Raw genomic sequence first — 22,908 nt, forward strand, 5'->3', positions numbered from 1 at the left:
TGTAGAAACGATAACATTTAATTAGAAAGGAGGAAGGCTCCAGTGTCTGGTCCTGGCTGTGTCACTGGAAGGAGAAGTTGGTGCCGGGCAGCCCCCCACACCACTGGTTGATGAACTTGAGCACGTCCTGGCAGGAGGGGTTGTGGGACACCTGCAGGAGAGGGCGTGAAAGTCAGGGCAGGGCAGGGACCAGGCCAGACTCTCGAGGGCCCCCCCCCACCACACCACTCTCCCGCTCACCTTGACCGCCATCAAGAACTTGTTCCAGCTCTCCTTGTTGGCCTCTTTGCCAGGGCGCTTGAATTCCACCTTGTTCCGCAGCACAGGGTAGCCTGGCAAGGGGCACGGAGATGAGACCAGTTGGGGAGGCTGGGCTGGGGGCGCCATGACAGGGCGCAGCTCTCCCCCAAGAAAGGCAGCTCCCTTGGGAGCTCAGCCGGGGCAGGGGCAGCTGCTGCCCCTGGGCTCTGCGCATGGAGATGGTGTGGACCCCCTCTCTGGCTCAGGCTGGGAGACCTCCCCAAGAGACTCGCAGAAGACCAGCAACCCCGACTGAGGCTCAAGGAAACACACCTGCAAGCAGCTAATCTCTCAGGGCATGGAAGGCAGGCAGAGAGGATTTGGGTATAAAATAATGCATGGCATGGGGGACAGAGGAAAGTTTTTCTCCCTCTCTCACAACACCAGAAATTGTGGACGCCCAGTGAAGCTGAATATTGTTAGATTCAGGACGTGGAGCATAGTTAAAGTGTGGAACTCCCTCCTGCAGGAGGCAGGCACGGCCACTAAGCCGAACGGCTCTGAAAGAGGACGGGGCAAATTCAAGGAGGAGAAAAAGGCTCTCTCAGGCTCCCAGCCACAATGGCTCTGCTCTGCCTCCACAGCTGGAGACAGGGATGCATCTGAATCCCAATTTCTGGAAGCTGCAGGAGGGGAGAGTGTTGCTGTGGTGCTTGAATCTGTTTGGCTCCTGTGAGAAGAGGATGCTGGACTAAGTGGGTCAACAGGCTCCTCTTACGTTCTTACAGGACGGGGGCACAGCAGTGGCCACCCCCAGCCAGCCAGCCAGCCAGCCGGGATGCTGGGGGCAGGGCTGGGTGGCCCCCAGAGCCCCCTGCGAGGGTCCTGTTCCCCCTCACCTGTGATCAGGCAGGGCAGGGAGCGCACGCCGGTGCTGGCTGCCACCAGAGAGGCCTCGTAGGTGTCGCGCTCGTCGCGGGGCAGGACCTGCTCCAGCCGCTGGTCCATGGAGACGGTCAGGACCCAGTCACGGGTCTCCTCACGCTGCTCCTCCTGCCATGGGGGGGGGAGCGCAAGGGCCTCTCAGATGCAGGCAGGCCGCAGGGCAAGGGCAGGGTGGGGTGCGGGGCTGCCTTCCCCTCTGTGTCCCCCCAGGGAGCACCTTCCCTCCCCCCTCCCTCCCCCCAGCTGTCGCTGGGCACCCACCGTGACGTGCTGCTTGGCAGGCAGTGGCACCTCAAAGGGGATGTCTGTGTTCTGGAAGTCGGAGTGGTCCAGGGCGTCCAGAGAGCCCTCCTCAATCGCCTAGGCAGATCAGACACAGGAAGGGCTTTTTCTGACCAAGGCCGCCCCCCCAGCCCCATTCCCAGCCCCCTCCAAAGGAAACACTCACGTCTGTCAGGTCCAGAAAGTGGTTCAGGAAGATGAAGGCCATGTTCTCCCACCCAACGCCCTGCAGGGAGACGGGGCGGCGTGAGGGGCTGGTCTGGCTGCCCCTCTGATGCTGCCAGCTGAGGGATGCCAGTTGGGAGGGCAGAGGGGATATTGGGGGCAGCCCAAAGCACCAGAGAGGCACCAGCGGGTTGTGCTGGAGGTCCCAGGATCAGAGGCTCCTGGGCCAGGCAGGCAAAGGTGAGGGAAGGAGCAGCAGCGCTCGGGCAGCCGCCCAAACCTCGAGATGGAGCAGGGGGTAAGAATGGGGGTGGCGGGGGCAGGCGGGGGTCCTCATCCTGCCACAGCACCCGCTGAGGGTGGAGGAGTTGAATGGAGCTGCAGTTGCTCCAGGGTGCTGCCACTGGGCCCTGGCGGCCGCTCTGGAGGGAGGTCTTTGGGCACAGGGGACCAGGAGAGGCCGGCTCCAATGGCCGCTGTGGCTCAGAGGGTGGAAGGAAAGGCCAGTGGGAGATTCACAGTCTCAGGTTCCCGACTGGGCTGGGCGCCCCCCAGGGGAGGATGGGACTGACTGGCCAAAGCCCCATCCCCAGCCTCTTCCCCAGCCTGGCTTCAGCTGCCCGCTGGACCCGCCTCTTGCCTTGGCTGCTGACCCAGCTTCATAGAAGGCCTTGTCTGCGGGGATGAGCTCCGTGTGGCGCAAGAGGGCGATGGAGAGCTTGGCTGCCACCGTGTCCTGGAGGCAAAGGGACAGTCGTCACCCTCCCTCCCCATCGCTCGGATCCCACCCCACTGGCTTCCCACCTGGGAGGAAGGTCCCCCGGACCCAACTGGCTGCCGCTGGCCCTCGGGAGCAAAGGATTCTGGGCCAGGGGAGAGCTGTGGCACAGGATGTGAACCTCTTTTCATATATACGATATATTCATGGGAGGAGAAGCAGCTGAAAGTCTGGCTCTTTCCTCACTTCCTCTGGGGAAGGAGGACGTGTGGCTGGGAGAAAACCAGAGCTGAGGGCAAGACCTCCTCCCCGCTCTTTGGGCCTCTGTCGTTCTCTCACCAGCTGCTTGAGGCTCTGGGCTGCTGACCGCGTGGCATAGTAGTGCGCCACCACCAGCATGGTCTCAAACTCCTCGTGCGCCGGCGTGTTTGCTTCGCTGGACTTCACAATATTCTCACACTGTGGGGAGAAGGGACTGTTGGGATACTGCCAGGGAGATAAAGTCCATCATGGCCCCAAGCCGGCTGCCGGACGATCCAGCGATCTCCCGTAGTCACGCAGACCACTGGGCTTGGCTCACAAGGCAGGGCAGTCGGGGGGGGGGGGAGAAGCCCTTTGCAGCCTTCAATGGGAGGGCCAAGAAATGCAAGCAGCAACTGCAGCTGCTGGATTCACAGAAACATGGAATTGCAGGGTTGGAAGGGACCCCTGCCGTGCAGGAATCTTTTGCCCAAAGTGGGGGCATTGCAGGGGGTTGGGCTAGATGACCCTCAGGGGTCCCTCTCCAACTCCTTATTTATATCACTCTGGTACAGGATTTTCTGCCTCAGAGCAGAACGTGTTGCTTCTCCCCTACAGAGCGAAGCACACCCACAGCCGGGGAGGAACCTCCATCGGGCAGGCCTACAGAGGGCCCCACTTGGCCCGGAAGGCGGTTCAGCCCAAGCGAAGACGCAGTGGAGAACCTTAAACTGGGAGGGGGACCCAGGATCTGCCCCCCGGCCCCAACCAGATCCCAGCCCATCCTGAGGCACTTTTGCAACTCTCACCAGGTTGAAGAGCACATCTCGCAGGTTGGCCCAGCTGTGATAGGCCTCTGCGCAGTTCATGCCAGGCACGTTCACCATCTCCACAAAAAGCCGCTTGTAAATGTTGAAGTTCTGAGGGGAAAGGAAGGAGCGAGAGGGGCAGCGGGGGGCAGCTCAACTGAGACGGGACCCTGACCTGGTGGAGGGTCTCTGCTCTGGGGGTCAGGTGCACCGCCTGCCCTGGGTGGGGCTGCCCCCTTGCCCGCCCCACTGCTGCAGGACCCACCTGTCATTTTGATCTCTTTCACTGACCATGGCAGCCTGGGCTGGCACAGCCAAGCTCCCCTTTGCCCCACCGAGAGGAGAAGCCAGAAAGATGCTGCCAGGCTGCCCCAGGGCCACCAGCCCCCTCTGCCCTGCCCTTGCGTGGGTTGGGCAGGCTTCATTTTGCCTGTGCCTCTTGTGACTCAACCCTGGCATAGGCACAGGCCAAGGGCTGCCCGGCCAGGCTTCCCATAGGCGGGTCTCCCCTTACCTGGGCATTGGAGGGAGCGCCGTGCTGGACGTAGAGGCTCAGAGCTTTGTCCCAGCAGCCTTCGCGGATGAGGTGGGTGGCATAGAGCGCCACGTACTTGTGCAGCACCTTGTAGTTCTGCAAGGGGGAGAGGGGGGCGCACGGTGGGCTCCGAGGGACAGAGGCCAGGCCCCTTCTTGGCTGGTGGGGCCCATGCTCAGCATTTCCCCTTTCCTGGGGTTGGGAGAAGGGGCAGACTGGCCAACCCCTCCCTGCAAGTGACCCAGGCTCCCAGCTGCTGCGGTGTGGGAAGTTGTAGGCCAGAGGTTGTGCCTCCTGCAGCCCAGAGGAGGGAGCCTTCTCCCAGCCCCTTGGTTGTGGGCCTTTGCCCCACAATAGCGGGTGGAGACACCGGCCAGTATTGCTGGGTGGCAGCTCTTGGCTGCAGGAGAAACCGAGGCAGGTTTGCTGCTGAAGGCAAGCGCCCCCCCCCATCCACCCCTCTGGGTCCCTGCCCCATACCTGCTTGGCAGCTGTCTCCAGGCACTTCTCCCACTGCTCCCTCTCCACGTACATGTCGAGGGCAGCCATGACATCAACTCCCACCAACTGCCGGAGGGGAAAGGAAGCGCTGACCAGAGGGGCCAAACCAGCCTGGGCCTTGGTGGGTGGGCAGCCTCCCCAAAGCCAACCCAGAGGCTGCCACCTTTTGTTCTGGCATGGAGACCCCCTGAAAGGCCCTGACCCTGGGCTTGGCTGGTTAACCACGCAGCTCTTCCCATGGCAGGTCTCAAAACCCACCACCGGGGGCATGTGGGGCAGGCTGGGGTCAGTTCCTTAGGAGGCTCTTGGAGAAAGCTCACAGCCATTTGCAGCCTGAATGTGTGGGATGCAGAGCCCCCCGGGGAACAAGAGGGGCTGGCTGTGCGTTTGAACCCCCCCCCCAATCTCACCGAGTCCACCTTGCCCTGGTCCTTGAGATAATCCTTGTAGTGTTGATCCACGTACGCCTCGTACCTGCCGCAGGGGAAGGGGCCGTCACTCGCAGCCGGGCAGAGAAGGGCCCTGGCAGCTACCTGGGGCCCAACCCAGCCTCTGGGCCCCTAGGTGAAGGGCTGGGCCCTCTGGAGCAGGCAGGAACCCATCCAGGCACCCCCCAGCTCTTGGCAGTAAAGCAAGGAGGGGCAGCAATGGGGGTCTGCTGGGCACCCCACCCCATGCGCAGCTCTTCAATGGCTCAGGACCATGAGCCCAGACCCTGCAACTGCCACCCAAGCTCTTCTTCCTCATGGGAGGCTCAGAGGGTGGCAGCGTAAGAAGGGCCTTTTCTGTGGTGGCTCCCCAATTGTGGGGTGCTCTTCCCAGGGAGCCTCACTGGGCACCTTCACTACAGATCTTCAGGAAACTGGCAAAAGCGATCCTCTTCTCCAAGCCCTCTGGCCTTAAGCTCTCTATGGGCTCTCGCAGGGTGTTTTTTACATATTATTTCAAAGGGGTGCGCGCGTTGTTTTCATTTAAATGTATTTATGTGGGATTTTGTTCTCTGCAAGTCACTTTGAGTTGTCCTTGGCAAGAAAAAGCAACCAATTAATAATAGTACAGTGGTACCTCGGGTTAAGAACTTAATTTGTTCCGGAGGTCCGTTCTTAACCTGAAACTGTTCTTAACCTGAATCACCACTTTAGCTAATGGGGCGTCTTGCTGCCGCAGCGCTGCTCGAACACGATTTCTGTTCTTATCCTGAAGCAAAGTTCTTAACCCGAGGTAATATTTCTGGGTTAGCGGAGTCTGTAACCTGAAGTGCATGTAACCTGAGGTACCACTGTGGTAGTAGTAGTAGTAGTAAATTAAACTGCTACACTGCCCTCAGGGTGGTTTACAATAATAAAAACACAAAAATACATAACAGAGTAAACAGTGCCACACCCCCCAGTTCATAAGGCCATAGGCCAATATTTCATAAATAATAACAGCAATAGGTCAGACTGCCGGAAGCTGGAAGACCCTGAGGCCCACCTCAGGGGCCCTGGCTGGCCTAGAGGGAAGGGGTTTCCTGGGGGATTCCCCCCCCCCCCAGCCTACCTGGGGTCCAGCTCCTTGGCCACCCGCTTGGCTTTGTTCCACTCCTCTCCCTCCATGAAGGCATCTATGGCTTCCTTGATGAGGTCCAGGTTGAGGTAGAGCTCAGCTGCCTGGGAGGGCAGAGGTGGGGGGCTCAGTCGGGGCCAGGAGTCTGGAGGCCCCCCCCCATGGTTCATCCCAGGCCAGCCCCCTCCCCCAAGAGATGCCCGGGAGCCCCTGCAGATCCCGGCCCTTCCCTTACCACGTTGAACTTCCCAATGCTGACCAGCTGGGGCCCCACCAGCCGCATGACCTCGATGCTCCGCGGCTGGCCAAGGAACTTGATGGACAACTCAGCCGCCTGCAGGGAGGGGGGAGGCACAATCACAGATCTGTGGGGTCGGGAAGGGCCCCCCAGGGTCATCTAGTCCAACCCACTGCACCGCAGGGATCTCAGTGACAGCATCCCGGACTGACAAGCACCCAATCTCTGCTAAAAGTCTCTGGCGAAGGAGAGGACACCGTTTCCCAGGTGAGTTGGGCACAGCCCTCTGGCTCCAGAGGCCCCCATGGGGCCTGGCAGGGAACGGATCCTGCAGCGAGAGCAACACGCACCTTCATCCAGCACTTCTCCATCAGGGGGTTGTTTCCGGGGTCCCGCACCTTCAGGTAGCAATCCACGGCCCGGGCAAACTCGCCCGCCTGCTCCCACTCTCTCGCCTGCTCCAGGATCCCCTCCACGCCCCTGCCGGCCAACAGCACCAAATCAACGTCCGAGGACGGGGGGAGAGGAGGAGAAGAGCTCGGGGTCCCTGCAACCCACCCCCCAAAAGGGCGGCTCTTCACTGACTTCAGGAACCCTCGCCCTGGACAGGTTCAGGGGGTTTCAGGGCAGCCTCTCTGCCACGCCCTCCTCGGCTCCCTTTTTATTTTTGCCGTCTTGGAGGCTTGACATTTTTGTAAGCTGCCTTGAGTCAAGGTGGAAACAAGAACTCCCAGAACTGGCAAGTTGGAAGGGTCCCCCAAGGGTCATCTAGTCCAGCCCCCAGAACCGTAGGGCCTGCAACTAGAGCCACTCATCACATGGGTTGGGGGCCACTGCGGTATCCTGGATCAGGCAGCCTCAGTGGTGGAGGAGGCGGCAGTGCAGTTGCTGGACCCCAGAGCCTTTAGCTGAGATTCCTACACTGCCGGGGGCTGGAGTCCCTTCCAGCACTATGGTTCTAGGCCGGGGACTGGGCCCCTGGGAACAGCTGGGCAGCCGGGCCACGTGCCCCCCTTCCCCGCCCCCCGGCTTTGCTTGCCTGGGCCCCTTCTTGGCCACTTCCTGCTCATACTCCTCCTGCAGCGCCTCCAGGTCCCCCGGCAGGAATTCCTTGCAGACGCGCAGCGCGTCACTCCACATGGCAGCCTCCTGGAGAGAGAGCCAGGGCAGGGTCACAGGATCCCCTCCGGCCTCAGCGTCTGGGGAGGAGGGAGACACCGCGCGCCACCTCGGAAGGCAGCTGCCCCAGAGCAACGGGGCCCTGCGAGAAAGGACCTCTACCAGGGCCCAGAGCCTGGCGCATGAACCCTCCCTACCTTGTAGTGCTTCACAGCCAGGTCCAGGCGCTGAGCCCGCAGCAGCAGCGCCTCGGCCTTCTGGAACTCCTTCTGCTTGAAGGCGGCGTCTGCCTGGCCCACCAGGACAAGGACCACGCTGTCCGGGTCGTGCGCCTCAGCCACTCGCTGAGCGGCCACCCAGTTCTGGGCATGGGCGTACCTGGGGGAGCACACAGGGTCAGGGCGGGAAGGAGCCAGAGGGCATCCTCCCAGGTGGCCGAGCCAGGCGTCTTGGGGGACGGGGGTGGCACTCACATCAGAACGGCCTCCTTGGGCTTCCCGGCCTTCACAAACTGGACTTCAGCCTCCTCAAACTTGCCCTGTGTGCAGGGGGTGGGTGGATTAGCCTCTCTCTCTGCCCAAGAGAGCAGCTCCCCACCCGCCTTCCAGGCAAGGCCTCCTCCTACCTCGTCCTCCAGGAAGGAGCCGTATTTGAAGTGGATCTCTGGCAGCTTCTGCTTCAGGGAGAGCCTGGCCAGCTCAAAGGCAAAGTCAAACATGCTGAGGGGGAGCAAGGAGAAGATGATAAGGGGCTGGGGAGTGGAGTCACGACCCACAGGCCCCTGCTGGGAGGCGGCCCCTGCTGGGAGGACAGGGTCATGGGGGCCACCGGTGGGTCTTGGAAGGACCCTGCCCTACCCAGCCACGCCTGGTGCAGCAAAGCTAACTATGAGGGGCATGTGGGCAGAAGCCGGCCCTGAAGCCCTTCTGCCTTGGAATCACAGGGCTGGAAGGGACCCCTGAGGGCCATCCAGCCCAACCCCCCATGTGGGACTCGCAGCTGAGGCCGTTTACTCACTTGTTGTCGGCTGCGTGGTCAATGGCCATTTCCAGGAGCCCAAACTTGTTGAGGAGCTTCACGGCGGCCTCCCCGCCAAGGCTCTTCGCCCACAAGAAGGCCACGTGCTTGTGGGAGTTTGCCCCACCGTGAGCCTTGGCCACCTGTCTTGGACCAGGGCAGAAAGGAGGCCTCGGGTCAGCAAGCTTCCTGCCCCCCAACTCACTGCCCAAGGCAGGATGGAAGGCCTCCCACCCGCCTCTCTCTGTGGGGTTTGCAGCCAAATCACAACTGTGTTTAGCCAGGCAAGCAGAGGGCGAGAGCACAGAGAGTTCTGAAACTCCCCAGGAAGGACCCTCTGTGTGACCCACTTTCCTTGCCTCCTCTGGGCAGGGACTCTGTAACCAATAAGAAAATCCTTTAACTTCCTCCCGCCTCTCAGAAGACTGTCTTTTCACCACGCTTCCAAGCTAAGCAAATGTGCTTTGCGGCAGCTCTTTCTTGTGCAGACTGCTTTGCTGCATTTGCTGCCTGCACTGAGTAAGGAAACCTTTTGGTTTGTTTGTTTGTTTGTTTGTTTGTTTGTTTATCTTGCTAAAAACGAATGGCTCATTCTCTGCAACAGGGGTGAAGAGATGGAGGTCAGCAGACCATAAATAAAGGGGATAAAAAGATGCAATCACCTAATTCCTAAGCTTTAGCAAACTGCAAAACCTTTAAGTGTTTTACTCTGCTAAAATGCTTCACAGCCAATTGACGTTTTGTATTTCTGCCACACACATAGGATAGGAGGGTTTAGTCTACGAATTAACCCTCAATCCTTCAGTTATGCTGTGAACCACCCTGAGAACTACAGGCATATAGCAGTAAACACATAATAGTAATAAATAAATCCCCCCAGGAGTAAGCCTGTACAGGACATGGGGGGGGGGGACGGGACACGGGAACCAGCTTGCCTCCGACACCCCCTTTGGGCAGCCTAGAGCAGAGCTAGCCAAACGTTTCATGTTGGTGGCACACTTCTTAGACATGCATCATTTTGCAACATAGCAGTTCTGTTTTCCTAGCAACCTGTCGGTTAACCTCACCCCTTTCCAGCCCCAGGAGGAGCGTGGGGAGCCTCTGCATGACACTGGCATAGCTCACCCCACTGCCACCTGGATGGACGAGCACAGGCACGGCTGGGAGAGAACACCCAGGGGTGGCACGGAGGGAGCACAGCTGGGGAGAGGGGCAGCAGGAAAGGAATGCTGCCCCCACGGCTGCTTCTCCCCTCCATCGCTTCCACCCCGCGGCAAGCCTGGCCTGGGAGCGCACTCAGCCTGCTGGTGCTGAGCCTTGTACAACACACAGCCCGGGGGGGGGCAGAGATATGCAGCTACTGCCTCTCCCCTCCCCTGCTTCCACACAGACACCCCCAGACACACCTGGTCAGGAATGACCCAGGAGTGGAACTGCCTGGCTGTCATATGAGGCTGGGAGAGCGGGGCCAGAGCCACCTCCCCCCCCCCCGGCCTCCATCATGGCCTGGCCCCAGCCTCAGCCCTCTCGCTCTCCTGCCCATTGCCCCTGTGGAGCAGTGCATGCTGGGAGCTGCCCTTGCTTACCCGGTAGGCTTCATCCCACATGCTGTTGACGCGGTACATGTTGACGCTCGCCTTCCAGTCCTTGGCCTCCAGGTAGTGATATTCCGCCTCCTGCAGGCGCCCCTCAGCTTCCAGCTCCTGGGGCACAAAGAAGCCAGTGACGCCCCTTGAGCCTGGTTCCTCCTTGCCCCCCTCCCCGTCTTCTACCTACCTTGCCCAGGTGGAGGTGAGTGTCGCTGAGCAGGTCCTTGTGGTACTTGCCCAGCAAGCAGATCATCTCGTCGTACATCTTGCACTTCTTGTACATGGTGATAGCCAGGTCCGGCTCGTCCACCGTGATGAAGAGCCTGGGGAGGGCAGAACTGGGCACTGAGGGCGAGGCCCCCGAGGAGGAGGGTGTGGGCCCCCCAGCCCAGCAAGGAGCCTGCGCAGCACCCACCTCTCGGCCTCCTTGTACTTGCCCTGACGCTCCATCTCCTGGGCCTGTGTGATGTACAGCACAGAGACGTCCTCGGGCCGCATGCACTTGGACGCCAGCTGCAAGGAGAGTCGGGGCTGGGAGCAGGCGCCAGAAGGAAGGAGGGACCCCCCCCCCGCAGGAGAGAAGAGCACCCCCAAGAATGCCCGCCACTGGGGCAAACAGGGCCAGCCAGTCCAAATGCCACCCCTTCCTTCTGCTTCTGCTTCCGAGACCAGAATAGAGGGAGACCCTGCAAGGTCTCTCAGTGCTTTCGTTGTGATTTCTGCCCTGAAGGCTGGACCCTTCCAACTCTACCAGTCTATGATTCCAGAGGGCCTCAACAGCTGCAGCTCAAGGAACAGCCAAAGGACCCCATTCGTGGCTCCTGCACTGCTGCCATGAAGGCCTGGCTGTGGATCTCTGGGTTGTGATGGCCATCTGCAGCCGGAGCCCCCCAAGCACAAAACCTCACCTTGTGCGCCTGCTCCCAGCGCCCCGCCTGCGTGTACATGTCAATGGCCTCCTTGCTGTGGTCTCCCTTGACGTACAGATCCTCCGCTATCTGGAGGAGGAGGAGGAAGGAGGTTCCTGTCAGGCTCCTGCCCACAGGAGGACAACTGCTGGTGCTCGGGGGCCAGGGAGCAGGCTCTCACCTCATACTCCTGCAAAGCGGCATAGTGCTGGGCGACACGGAGGTAATACTTGCTGGCCGCCTTCTTGTCCTGCGTCTCCAGGATGTAGATGGCCTTCTTCCACTGCCGTGCCCCAATGGCTGCCTCAATGGCCTTGATGGCGCACCTAAACCGTGGAACCGAGGCATTGGAAGGACGCCCCAGTCCACCCCCCCCCCCGGAAGGCAGGAAGCACCGGGAAGAGGCCAGGCTTCTCCCCAGGACCAGGTTCCCATGGCAGGAGAGAGGAGCCCAGGCCAGGGCCTGCCAGCTGCAAGGGGGGGCAGGCAGAGGACCCCCCACCCCAGCTGCCTTTGTACCTGGCCTCAATGTAGTGGTTGATGGCAGCGTCCAGCTGCTTCTGCTGCACCAGGTGGTCCCCCCAGGCCTCCTCCAGCTTCACCACCTCGGCGGGGAAGACGGAGCGCGCCAACTCCACAGCTGCCGGGAGGGGGAGATGGAGACATGGGCAGGCAGCCTGGGGCCAGGGTGGGGCCTGGCCCAGGACTAGCACTCCAGGGAGCAGAGAGGCAGCCAGGGCTGGGGAAAGCGGGGCCACAGCTGCAAATCACAGGCCAGACCCAGCAGCCTCCACTGCTGCTCCTCCTCGGGATCAAGGGAGGGAGAGCTGTGCCCAAGGACTCTGTTGGCTTCTTTTGCCTCATTCAGGGGAAAGGGTGTTGGTCAACTTTAAATAAATATATGAAATGCCCGCCCACCCACTGGAGCTGGCCAGGCCCCGCAATACCTTTCAGGAAGGAGCTGCCCTTGCGATAGCACTCCAGGGCCCTCTGGGGGTTCCGGATCTTCTCAAAGAGCTCCCCAGCCTGAGACGGGGGGGGGGGGGAAACAACAGGTGGGTCTTTTAGAAAGGTGAGCAAGCGAGGGGCTGGGGGGGTGCGCATGCCCTGTGCCCAGGGGCGAGGGGGGGGCCAGCCGGGGCAGGACACTCCGCATGCCTTCTGAGGAGTCTGCCTGCCTCCTCCCCTGGCTGCCTTACAACTGAGGAGGAGGCGGCAGGCAGACCATTTGGGGCACCCAAGCCACCGCGTCACTCCCGGGAGAGACACGTGGCTCGGGTGCACTGCAGGCCCCGCGGTGAATGCTGCCCGGTATTTTGTCATCCCCCTCAGTGGTGACACCCGGGGCAGCCACCCCCTCCGCCCCTGCCAGAAGGGCTCCGGGGTGGAGCAGGGAGGGAGTCTGAAGTGAGTCCCCTCCATGCGGCTTCTCTCAGCCCTCACCTGCTCAAAGAGGTCCCCTCGGATGAGGGCCGTGGCGATGCGGTTGACCAGGTCGGTGTTGCCCAGCAGCTCCTCGCGGCCCGTGGCCAGATGCGCCGCCTTGGCCGGCAGCCCTGCTTTCAGGTAGAGCCCGATGGCTGCCTGCAGGTCCCCCTGGGCCTCCTGCACCTCCGCTGCCCGCTCCTCCTGCTGGGTCTGCAGCAGCCACTCGTAGTAGCCCTGGCGCAGCTTCTCCAGCGCAGGGTGGCCCTGTGGGCAGAGGGAAGGAGGGTGGCAGCACACAAGGGGCCTGGCTGGGACGGCTCCCCAGTGGCCCCCTCCCCAAACACCTGCCCCCTACCTTGGCCTCGGCCACCGAGATGCACTCGTCCCACATGTGGAGCTCCTGATACATCTCCATGGCTTCCTCCACAGCGTTCTGGAGAGAGGAGAGGAGACAGCCCAGCGTGAGGCGGGCATGGGGGACTCTGGAGCTGCCCACAAACACCCCCTGACCACTTCTGGGCTCACCTGCTCCAGGAAGATCATCTCCGCCAGCTTGTAGTTCTTCTCCAGCATGGCCAGGCGGACACGCACCTGGTAATAGTCTGTGCCGTCCCCTCCCTAGAAGAAAGCGGGCAGCTCTCAGCCAGGTGGGACGCCAGGGCAGGGGGAGGAGGGGGGGGCTCTGCCATGGGCAAGATAGCAGGGCAAGGGGCAGCACAGGCACCTCCTGGCAGGGAAAGGGGCTGCGGGACGGAGGCGAGGCTGGGGAGGGGCGGGTCAGGAGCACAGAGGGGCGCAAAGGGGCAGGCCCCCCCGCCCCGGGACCCACTCACATATTCCTTGGCCACTTGGTCAGCAATCTCGTTGGTCTCGTGGAGGAAGCGGGCCTTGGAGACGTGGCCCAGAGCAGCAAAACACCTGGGGGGCAGAGAGAGACGCTGTCATGGGGGTCATGTGACAGTTTCTGCAGCCTGAATCTCTTGCAGAAGCAGCAATGGGGAAGGGTGTGGGGCGGGGTCCGCTCGCCCATCCTTGCCCCACACAGAAACACGAATGAGTAGATGACATGGGCAGAGGTGCAGCTCCCTTTGGAGGTGGGGATGTGCAGAGTCCCAGGACGCCTGGTTGGCGTGTAGAACTAAGCAAGGCCGTTTTCTGCTGCAAGGGGTCAGAGAGCCGTGAGGAATCCTCCAACCAGCTCACAGGCTGCCGCCTCACTGCCCTTGGGCTGCCAGCTGCTCTCTGGGGCCAGCCAGGCCCCTCCCCCCTCCCCACAGACCTCTCTGCAATGTGCAGCTGCTTGGCCTCCAGAGCCAGGCGGCTCAGCGTCTTCCACATGGCCTCCGTCTCGGCAGACATCTCCAGCGTCTCCAGGAAGGCAACAGCCCTGGGAGTGGAAGGCAGAAGGGGGTGAGGATCGGGGCCGCTAACAGGGAGGGGGAAGCCCAGCTGGACAAAGGAACTTCCTTCCTCCCCCCCCCCATGAATTCATTATGAAAGCTTTTTTAAAAGTTCATAAAGCTTTTTTGAATCATGCAGTAAGGGAAGCAGGAAATTTTATGAGAACAAAAAGCACCCTGGTGGCTCAAACCCACTGGAGGAAATATCCTTAAAAAAGCAAATATGAGAAAAAACTGTGTATCTTATAAAGAATTATTAATAGCAATAGATCATGAGTTGAAATTAAAGACCTTTGAAGATATAAGAGAATTATTAACTGATTGTTTACAATACCATCAACTTAATGATATATTTAAGATGATCCTAGATAAAGGTTTTCTATACTATATGTGATCATATAATGAGGTAATACCACAATTCATAATAATAATAATAACAACAACAATAATTTTATGATTTCTACCCCACTCATCTGGCTGGATTTCTCCAGCCAGATGGGCAGCTTACAGGAGTCTATCTATCCCTTGGTCTCCACCCCTTCTGTTTCTTCCCATATTGCTCCATCTCTGCCAAGGCCTTGCCAGGGACTGTTCCCTGGCCGGTTCCAGCTTCCTGCTGGTTACGCAGCCCCCCCCCCCCGGACTCCTCTCCCAGCCACCCACCTGTGGTAATCGCCGTCGTCGATGGCGGTGCCAAACTCGATCAGCCCTTCGTCCAGGGTGTAGGACACGGTGTTGACCCCCTCGGTCACAATCACCTCCGTCTTGCCGTTGCTCCTCTCCAGGTCCACGATGTCACCCTGCCGGGAGCCAAGCCCCAGGCTTTAAGCCCTGCCTTCTGCCCCACCCGGGGCTCTCTCAGCCCTTCGGGACAGAAGCCCCTCACCTTCATGGGGAACATGGTCACTCGCTCGGGGGTGTCAATGTTGTACCACACGCAGAGGCTGTTCCGGTTCTGGGCCACCACGACGTCGCTCCCGGGGACCCACTGCACGTAGGAGCAGTAGCTCAGGATGGTGGTCTTGGTGGCGCTCTCGATGTCGTAGAGATGCAGCTGGGGGGGCGGGGGAGAAGAGGCAAGGGATCAGCGGGGGTGGGGAGGGAGGCAAGTCCGCCGGCCTTCTGTGCCTTCAGCCCCCCCTCCACCCCTGGCCTCCCGCTCACTTTCATCTTCTTGTCCCGGAAGAGCAACTTGTGCCCAGTCTCATTCAGCTCCAGCCAGTCAATCTTGCTGTCGTGGCTGACGGTGCCAATATTGTAGCTGCCCACGAGGTCCACTGAGAGGAGGCAGAGAAAAGGCAGGTGACTCAGGAGAGGCGCCTGGGGCAGCCTGAAGCACTGCCAGGGGGTGGGGAGTTTTGGGAAGGGGCCCTTGCTCACCTGTCGCTATTGTTTTGATGTCCACCAGGTAAGCCAGACGCTTGTTTTCCTCCATTCCCTGCTGCCTCCTTTCATTGATGCGGACACTGGGAGAGAGAGAGAAAGGAAATAATACATGGGGGGGGGCACTGCTCCCTCTTCTTCTTCCCCATGGGAGAAAGAGGGCCTCCTTGCTCACCTGATGAGATGGGGGTTCATAAACTCAGTGCGCACGGAACCCAGGATCTCATTGCTCCCATACTCCACCAGGGTCAGCTCCCCTGCGTTGAATATCATGCAGACCTAGGGAAAAGGAGAGGTTGGGAGAAGGAAGAAAGGAGCCACCCCTGCCCCACAAAAGAGGCCCTGCGGTGTAGGGAAAACCCCCAGAGCAACCCAGGGGGCTACCCTCCCCCAATACTGTTGCTCTCCTTGCAGACCGGCCAGAACCTTCATCCTTGGAAGGAAGGAAAAGGCTTCTTCTTGTACCACTGCAGGCCCTGCCCACTTACATTCTCATTGTCGAAGAAAAACTTCTCATTCCCGCCAGATCCCTGCCAGGCGACCTGAGAGAGACAGGGGAGAGGGCAGGTGCCCATGAGCTCCAGGCCAGGCACACCACCCCTCAGCAAGGCTGCCCCATCCCCCAGCCCACTTCCCGCCAAGCAGACCCAGAGACCCCCACTGCCCTCCCACCAAGCCGCTCCACTTGTCTGCAGTCCTCTGGGCTCTCTGGGAGCGCGCTGGTGCTCTCTTGCGTCAGGAGCCCATTGGGAGCCTGCCAAATGCTCACCTCGCTGAGCTTGGTGGAGCTGAGGTCCCCCAGGAGCAGCGTGTCGGAGGTGTGAGCCACAAGGTAGCGCTCCTTCCCCAGGATCTTCACCTCGTCAATCTCATAGCCATAGTGGGATTTCAACACCACCCGCATCCCGGTGGAGAGGTTCTTCACAATCACCTAGGAGGGGGGGGGGTGACACAAGTCAGAGCCTCTCCCCCCTCCCCTGCCACACACAAGGGCAGCTTGCAGCGGAAGGAGATGGCCGGCCCCTTCCCCCCTCGGCAGCCCAGAGGAAAGCCAGGCTGGCTGACAGGAGGGGCAGAGCAGCTCTTGGGCCAGGAGGAGGCAGCCCCCTTCCGAGGAGACAGGGGCTTCCACAAGATTCCCGTTTCTAAAAGGTGCTGAGGGAAGAAATTGCACTTCATGTTTGCGTGCATGGGTGTTTCCTTAAAGAAAATGTATGTTCCAAAATATTTGGTTGAGGACCTTCAAGGATAAACAAGTAGAAAAGGTGGGATTTAATAATAATGATAATATTAATAATGATAATCATAATAATTTTATTATTTATACCCCACTCCTCTGGCTGGGTTTCCCCAGCCACTCTGGGCAGCTTCCCACATATATAAAAACATGATAAAAACATCAATTCTTAAAAGCTTCCCTAAAAAGGGCTGCTTTTAGATAGTTCTTTATTTCCTTGGCACCACAGGGAGGGCACCACTACTGAAAAGGCTTTCTGCCTGGTTCCCTGTAACTTTGCTTCTTGCAGTGAGGAAACCAGCAGAAGACCCTCAGAGCTGGACCTCAGTGCCTGGGCTGAGCGATGGGGGTGGAGACGCTCCTTCAGGTATCCTGGACCGAGGCCCTTTAGGGCTTGAAATTTGAGTCATATGGGAAAACGCCAAACAGAAGAAGATTCCTGTGGCACCTTAAAAATTATCACCCTGGTGGTGGCAGGAGCTTCTGTGGGCTCCAGCCTGGAAAAGCAGAAGGGACTGGAAGTGAGGCTCCTCACTTGCCCCAGTGAGCGAGAGGGAGAATGGCCAAATGAAGCCTGAGGGGCTACAATCCATTCAGAAAGATTACTTTAACTACATCAGCAGAAGAGTAGTGAGTGCATTTTAGTTTATGAAAGACAGAATCAATATATCAAAGAGGAAAACTAAGTGCTCATAATATGTAATTGCATCTTGAGAGGAGATTCTAAGAAATGATTAAGTAGCTATTACAAGCCAGGTTCACAACATACAAGATTATAATGAATCCTACATTTGGCCCAGCTAAACTCTGCCAGCCCTCTCATTCATAAGCTGACTCCATGATCCCAGCTGCCCTAATTAGTTTAATTAGCTGCCTTTGAGTTTAAGAGAAGAACATAGCTACCAATCTAGAGTCAAATCCCAGGGAAAAGGCTCCCGGGGTCTTAGACGTGTGCCACAGGATCCAGAAAAATCCAAACACAATATTAGTCGAGGCAAAAAGCAAAGAAAGTAATGTTTTAGAATGAAAATAGTGAAGCCTGAACCAACTGAAATTTGGTGAGAGAAAAGGACAAATAGGAATGCAGAAAATCTGGGGTGACAAAGGAGGATCAGGAAAAAAACTGCACTCAATGCTACAACCCGAGACTTCCTCAGAAAGGGGAGGCTTTGAACAAAGCTGGATGGGCATCTTTCAGAGATTTGGAGCCCAGCTGGCCCTTTCTTGGAGTTCTTGCTCCTCCCTCCGTTTGGGAAATGGCTCTTACTCATTCTGAGTCAACCTTCTTGGGCCTGAATATTTGGCTCATGAACAGTTTTGGATGGACACAGCTTTTATTTTCCTGAAAATTGGCTTGGACCACACTAACTATTTAATACAATTTTTGGGAACAGAGTGTAGCCCCTGCCGTTTGCTCATCACTCTTTCAGCCCCTTAGCAAATCAAGGACCTTGCTTGCATCTTGATCTGCAGCAAAACTGACCTTTGCTTAGAGAACATTTTCTTACACTTATCCTGAGAAGCAAGGAGTAAAAGGAGCAGGACAGGCCTTCCTCCGGGCAACCTGCCCTCCCTCCAGCAGCCCCCTCCCCCTTCTTCCACCCCACAGTCCATGGCCAGAGCCCACCACTGCAGCCATAGGTCACTACCCTACGACCGCAACACATACCTGGCTAGGCCCCACGTAGGTCATCTCAAACTTGTTCTTGTAAATGCTCCTGCGCAGGCAGCAGTCAAACTGCTCCACTCCGCCACAGAGGGTGCCCTGCAGGAACAAAAGCCTTTTCAGCCCACAGCCCCTCAGGCCCTTCCTGCCCGCCAAGCTGAGACGCCCTGCAGGGAAGCTGCATCAAGCGGGCACGATCTGGCAGAGAAGGCGGCCTGCCCCACTCACCGCGCAGAGCCGCGAGCCGTCCCGCTTCCAGGCCAAGGCGGTGATGGTGTAGAGGTGAGGGATCTCCTTGGGCTTGGCTTCCTCCCAGGCACTCCGACGGGGGCTCCAGTTCAGCACCCTCAGCCTGGGGAAACCAAGGGGGCAGGCAGTGAGGGTCCAAGGGGGAACAGGCCTGCCCCCCAGCGCAGTGCCCACCCCCGTCCCGGCCCTCTGGCTCAGCCGCACCTGTCAAAGCTGCCGATGACCACGGACTGGCCCCCAGGGCTGGCTGCCGCCACCGTGAACTCCTTCTCGGAAGAGTCCCGGCTGTAGTCGAAGGTCTGGATGACGTGGCCCTCCTTCCCGTAGGCCACCATCTTTTTGTCGCAGCCGGCGGCCACAATGCTGTTTGAGGCCCAGGCCATGGCGTAGGGGGGGCAGGGGTGGACCACCAGCTTGCCCTGTCCAGGCACCAGGAGCAAGAAACAGGGAGCAATGAAAAGCCGGAGGGAGAAAAGGATCTGCTCCCCCTGGTGCTAAAGCCAGCTGAGACCCCTAGGCAGCGGCAAACTCTCTGCTCTCCCCCCCCCTAGCTCAGCCAGGGAATGGGGTTGCAACACCTGACCTTTTGCTTCTCTGAATGCCAGGGGAGGCCTGCACTGCACCACTAGGTGCAGGTGGGAAACCAGGGGGGCAGGACTTTAGCGTGATAGTAGGCGTTGCTGGAGGATGGTGGGGGCAGCCTTGCTGGGACTAATCTCCCCCCGCTTCATTTAAAGCGCTTGGTACAAGCAAAGAGCACACAAGGGCTTTGAGAGAGAGACCCCCATGAGCTCCCTGCTGAAAGCAGCCCCTCCCCCCACCTCGGCAAAACGGCTGCTTGGGAATAATTCTCCCCTCTCAACAACACCTCCCCAAACTGAAGGTGCTCTCTGGGGCCCTTCCAGCCAGTGTGACCAGTCTCCTTAACTGGAGGTTTTTAAGCAGAGGTTGGGTGCATTTTGACCCTTGGGGTTCCTCTCCCTCTATAATTCTATGACTCCCCCTGCCCTGGTCTAGGTGGGTGGGGAAGGGGCTCCTGAAAGAAGAGAGCCTGCCTGCACCTGTGACTCCCCAGAGCCTTCATCGTCAAAGAAGTAGCGCACGATGGTTCCGTCTGCGTGTCCAGAGAGGATTCCCTTCCCTGAGATGCTGTGCGGCAGCAGGAGGAGGAAGACAAAAGGAGGTCATCAGGGAGCCCCAGCGGGGCCTTGCCCTCAGGGCAGTGAGACTTGGGGGGTCAGGGTTGCCCTGTGGGGCTTCTTCACCCTCCCATACTCACTTGGAGGCCAAGGAGACGACGTAGGAGTCTGTCCCATAAATGGTGGATGATTTGTTGGTCTTGGTGTTGGCCAGGCGAACCTTCCAGAGAGATAAGTCTGGTCAGCCTTTGATGTGCAAGGGAGCAAAGCGAGAGAAGAGGCGCCTCCAAAACCCCACACTCCCTCCAGGGCAACAAGCCAGGGAGAAGACGGAGCCCCAGGTGGCATCAGGGCCAGGTGGAGGGTCTCCTCTGCAGGAGGCTCCAGGCGGGCTCTTTCCCACTCCAGGAGCTAAGAGGCCACTCCTACCTTGCCCTCAACAAGCCCAAAGACGATGGTGTTTTCCTCCGGCCACAGCAAGCAAGTCACAGCGCTCTGGTGGGGAGCAGGGCGAAAAGAAGGGGGTCAGGAGGAGGAAAGCAGGCAGGGAGGAGGCCCAGCTCCACCTCTGACGGGCTGCTCGAGGAGGAGGAGGAGCTGCAAAGAGGCAGCTGGCTCCTCTGAAGGAGGTGTCTGGAAGAGGAGGCTTCTCTCACAGAGCCCTTTTGATGCTGCCCCCTCCCCTCCAGCCCACAAGAGAGTGGGGGTCCTGCCCAGCAGAAAAAAGGAGGACAGGAGAGAAGAGAGGAGAGACTTTGTCTCTGAATCATGTTGGGACCAAGACTGGTTCTCTGCGCTTGGCCTTGGCTTGTCTGGACTGAGCTTTATCTGCAACCCTGTTGGTGAGTTCTTGGGTGAAAGGTTCGTGTTTTCTGTAACTAGGAACCACCCTGCAGCCACTGGGCACATCCCCTGGAGTTTGATAACTCCCAACTGCCCAGTAATGAAAACCTGGAGGTGAGGAGGCCCCAACAGCAGCCTTGAGGGTCTCCGCAGGCACATGGAGACTGGGTGCTGGGTCTTACCGTCTGAATGAATTTGTTGCAGATCACCTTCTTGTCCCCCCTGAAGAAGAGCAAACAAAGAGAGAGTCATCCTCAAAGACCACTGTGGTTCCAGGAAACTTGTCACAGGGCTGCTAAGGCACCCCACTGGATCAGATAATGCAGAGCATCTAGCAGTAAAGAACACTGCGCCCCCTCAGCTCTGCCCCATAGCAAGTGAGGCTCCAGAGAGGAAAGCAAGCCTCCATCAGCAACAGCCACCTGGGCTATGAGTGCCGGCAGCTGTCTTTGCAGCAGGAAGGACACTACAGAAAAGGCCACTGTGAGAGCAGAATGCTGGACTCTTCCATCCTCTTGGGGTGGAAAGAAGTGGGGAAAGGGGCCACCCCAGATTGGTCTCCCCACACCATGCAAAGACTCTTACCATTCCTCCCCAATCTTGTAGACGAAAATTATGTTGTCCGTCTGCCCAACAGCAATCTTTGTGGAATCTGGGGAGAATGCCATGCCCTTCACCACATAGCTCTTCCTGCCATACTAGGGGACGAGAGGACACAGGGATAAAGGCGGGAGTGAGGACCCATTCTGAGATGCCACAGACTCGCTTGCCATCGTTGCCACAGTGAGCAGTCGTGCGTATTTGGTTTAAGTTGCTTTGCAAGTTTACTTGCTACTGCCTTCATCTGTCCCTGAAGTGTCCCTGGGTTTGGGAGGGCTTTGGGGTTCATTCTGCCCCCTCCAGCAGAGGGTCAGGGCAGCCGAGAGCACACATGTGTGGCGGCAAGCTATGACTTCAGGAGCTGCTCTTGACCTGATGGCTGGGAGGCGTCAACACCTTCATCCCATAGTTTTGTGTTGCCCAATGACAGTTTTGCCTTTTGACTGGCTCCAGGTACAGGAAGACCCAATAGCTCCAGTGCCATTAAACACTTTTCTCCTGATGTTGCTTATCAGCTGAATTACTGCCACTTGGGTGAGTGTTTGTGTGAATGTGTGAGTGTTTCAACCTCTTGGTACCAATGCATTAATGTATACTTGACTATAGGAAATAAATGTTACATGAGAGGTGTATAAACCCAGATGTGGACTCTGATGTGTCTTATTGAAAGTCCTATACAGTGGTGCCTCGCAAGACGAAATTAATCTGTTCCGCGAGTCTCTTCGTCTTGTGGTTTTTTCGTCTTGCGAAGCACGGCTATTAGCGGCTATTAACGGCTTAGCGGCTATTAATGGCTTAGCGGCTATTAGGGGCTTAGCGGCTTTCAGAAAAAGGAAACAAACTCGCAAGAACTTGCAAGACGTTTCATCTTGCGAAGTAAGCCCATAGGGAAATTTGTCTTGCGGAACGACTCAAAAAACGGAAAACTCTTTCGTCTTGCGAGGCACCACTGTAGCATACGGGATATCACTTGTCTCTCCGGATTTCAAAAGAACCAAGTGACCAGGGTTTGGTGACACTAGAAGCATTTTTTAAAGTTCCGTTTCTGTCCTTCCTCCCAAAGGAGCCCAGAGGTGGCCAGCAAGGCTGCTTGTCTCCCCACCCCCCCACCTCCCGGGGCTCAAGACCAGACCCACAGGCTCTGCAGCAGCCCCTTCTTGAGGCCAAGGGTGGGGAGCAGCCCCCCTTGCCCTCCAGGTGTTGTTGGACTCCAAAGTGCCACCAGCCTGAGGTGTGGGGCACAGCCAGTGTGCAGTTCAGCCATATCTGGGGGGGGGGGGCACCCTGGCTTAGGGCAAGTCGCCTGCTCCGTGTGTCTCTTTCCTTAAGGGGCTTGAGGCAGGACCTGTTCCCCGGAGGCTCTGGGGGTCACCCCCCCCAACAACGCCCTGGGCTGTTAAAAGGACTCGCTGCCAGAGCCCTGTCTCTCGGGGGCTCCGATGGCGGGGGGAAGCGCTGGCGGAGCTACCTTGGGGTCGGTGGGCTTGGTGGAGAACTTGTCCCGCCGCTCGCCGTGCTCGTCGTAGAGGAGGACCACGCGGTCCACGGTGCAGACGGCGAACTTGGCGTTGTTGGGGGCCCAGGCCATGCACGTGACCTTGGCGGCCCCATCCTGGGAGGAGGAGGAGGAAGAGGCCGAGGCTCAGCGACGCCGCTCAGGCCGCAGCACTCACGGCAGGCGCCGCCCCAAGCGGGCCCCGCACGGCGGGTCCGGGACTCTGCGCCCCGCCCCGGGACCCCCTTCCCCCCCGGAGCCTGATGCCCAGCGGGCCCCCGAGGGTCCAGGGGTCCCACCTGCGGGGTGAGCAGGGTCCGGACGTGGCGCAGCTGCATCGCCTCCCCGTCCCGCAGGCCGCGCGGCGTCTCCGCCCGTTGCCCCAGCAACCGCCCCGGGAAGCGGCCGCCTCTGATGACGTCGGCAGCGCCGCGCGGCGCGGAAGGAGGAAGGGCGCGCCGAGCCCAGAGATCAACGAAAGTGCAGAGGGGCGCCCGCCCCCGCCTGGACGGGGATTTCCGGGCTCGGGCAGGAGTTCTCCTCCGCGTCCTCCCGGCCCCCCTCCCTTCCTCGATCTCTCTGCCCGTTCCTATCTCTGTGGGCGAGGGTGCTGGCCG

General features: G+C 59.0%; 1 protein-coding gene across 1 annotated transcript; it reads right to left on the bottom strand.

The window, feature by feature from the left end:
• IFT172 (intraflagellar transport 172) lies at positions 1-22,897 on the bottom strand. Its single transcript, XM_083495955.1, has 48 exons — positions 22,591-22,897; positions 22,265-22,408; positions 20,782-20,894; positions 20,379-20,418; positions 19,783-19,848; positions 19,494-19,573; positions 19,276-19,363; positions 18,419-18,633; positions 18,194-18,317; positions 17,969-18,064; positions 15,832-15,993; positions 15,551-15,604; positions 15,238-15,341; positions 15,060-15,145; positions 14,844-14,956; positions 14,566-14,733; positions 14,343-14,479; positions 13,559-13,666; positions 13,113-13,197; positions 12,805-12,897; positions 12,635-12,712; positions 12,295-12,543; positions 11,799-11,877; positions 11,371-11,491; positions 11,033-11,177; positions 10,852-10,941; positions 10,359-10,456; positions 10,131-10,266; positions 9,941-10,057; positions 8,355-8,497; positions 7,963-8,056; positions 7,811-7,875; positions 7,535-7,715; positions 7,258-7,367; positions 6,569-6,698; positions 6,216-6,314; positions 5,975-6,084; positions 4,846-4,909; positions 4,415-4,501; positions 3,914-4,030; positions 3,400-3,510; positions 2,690-2,809; positions 2,273-2,368; positions 1,634-1,693; positions 1,447-1,545; positions 1,140-1,293; positions 241-332; positions 1-151 (listed from the first exon to the last, which is right to left on the bottom strand). Exons 1-48 carry the CDS (start codon positions 22,627-22,629, stop codon positions 62-64), a joined length of 5,250 nt encoding a protein of 1,749 aa, XP_083352081.1. The 5' UTR covers positions 22,630-22,897; the 3' UTR covers positions 1-61.
• Positions 22,898-22,908: the final 11 nt, after the last annotated feature.

This window comes from Podarcis liolepis, assembly GCF_965112155.1.
Source record: "Podarcis liolepis genome assembly, chromosome: 3".
Taxonomy (NCBI): Eukaryota; Metazoa; Chordata; class Lepidosauria; order Squamata; family Lacertidae; genus Podarcis; species Podarcis liolepis.

Coding starts and splice junctions, on each gene's coding strand:
- IFT172 (XM_083495955.1), bottom strand. CDS start 22,629: ATGCAGCTGCGCCACGTCCGGACCCTGCTCACCCCGCAG. Junction 8,057..8,354: donor GACCACGCAGCCGACAACAA/GTGAGTAAACGG, acceptor GCTCCCCCTCAG/CATGTTTGACTTTGCCTTTG. Junction 6,085..6,215: donor GCATTGGGAAGTTCAACGTG/GTAAGGGAAGGG, acceptor CTGCCCTCCCAG/GCAGCTGAGCTCTACCTCAA.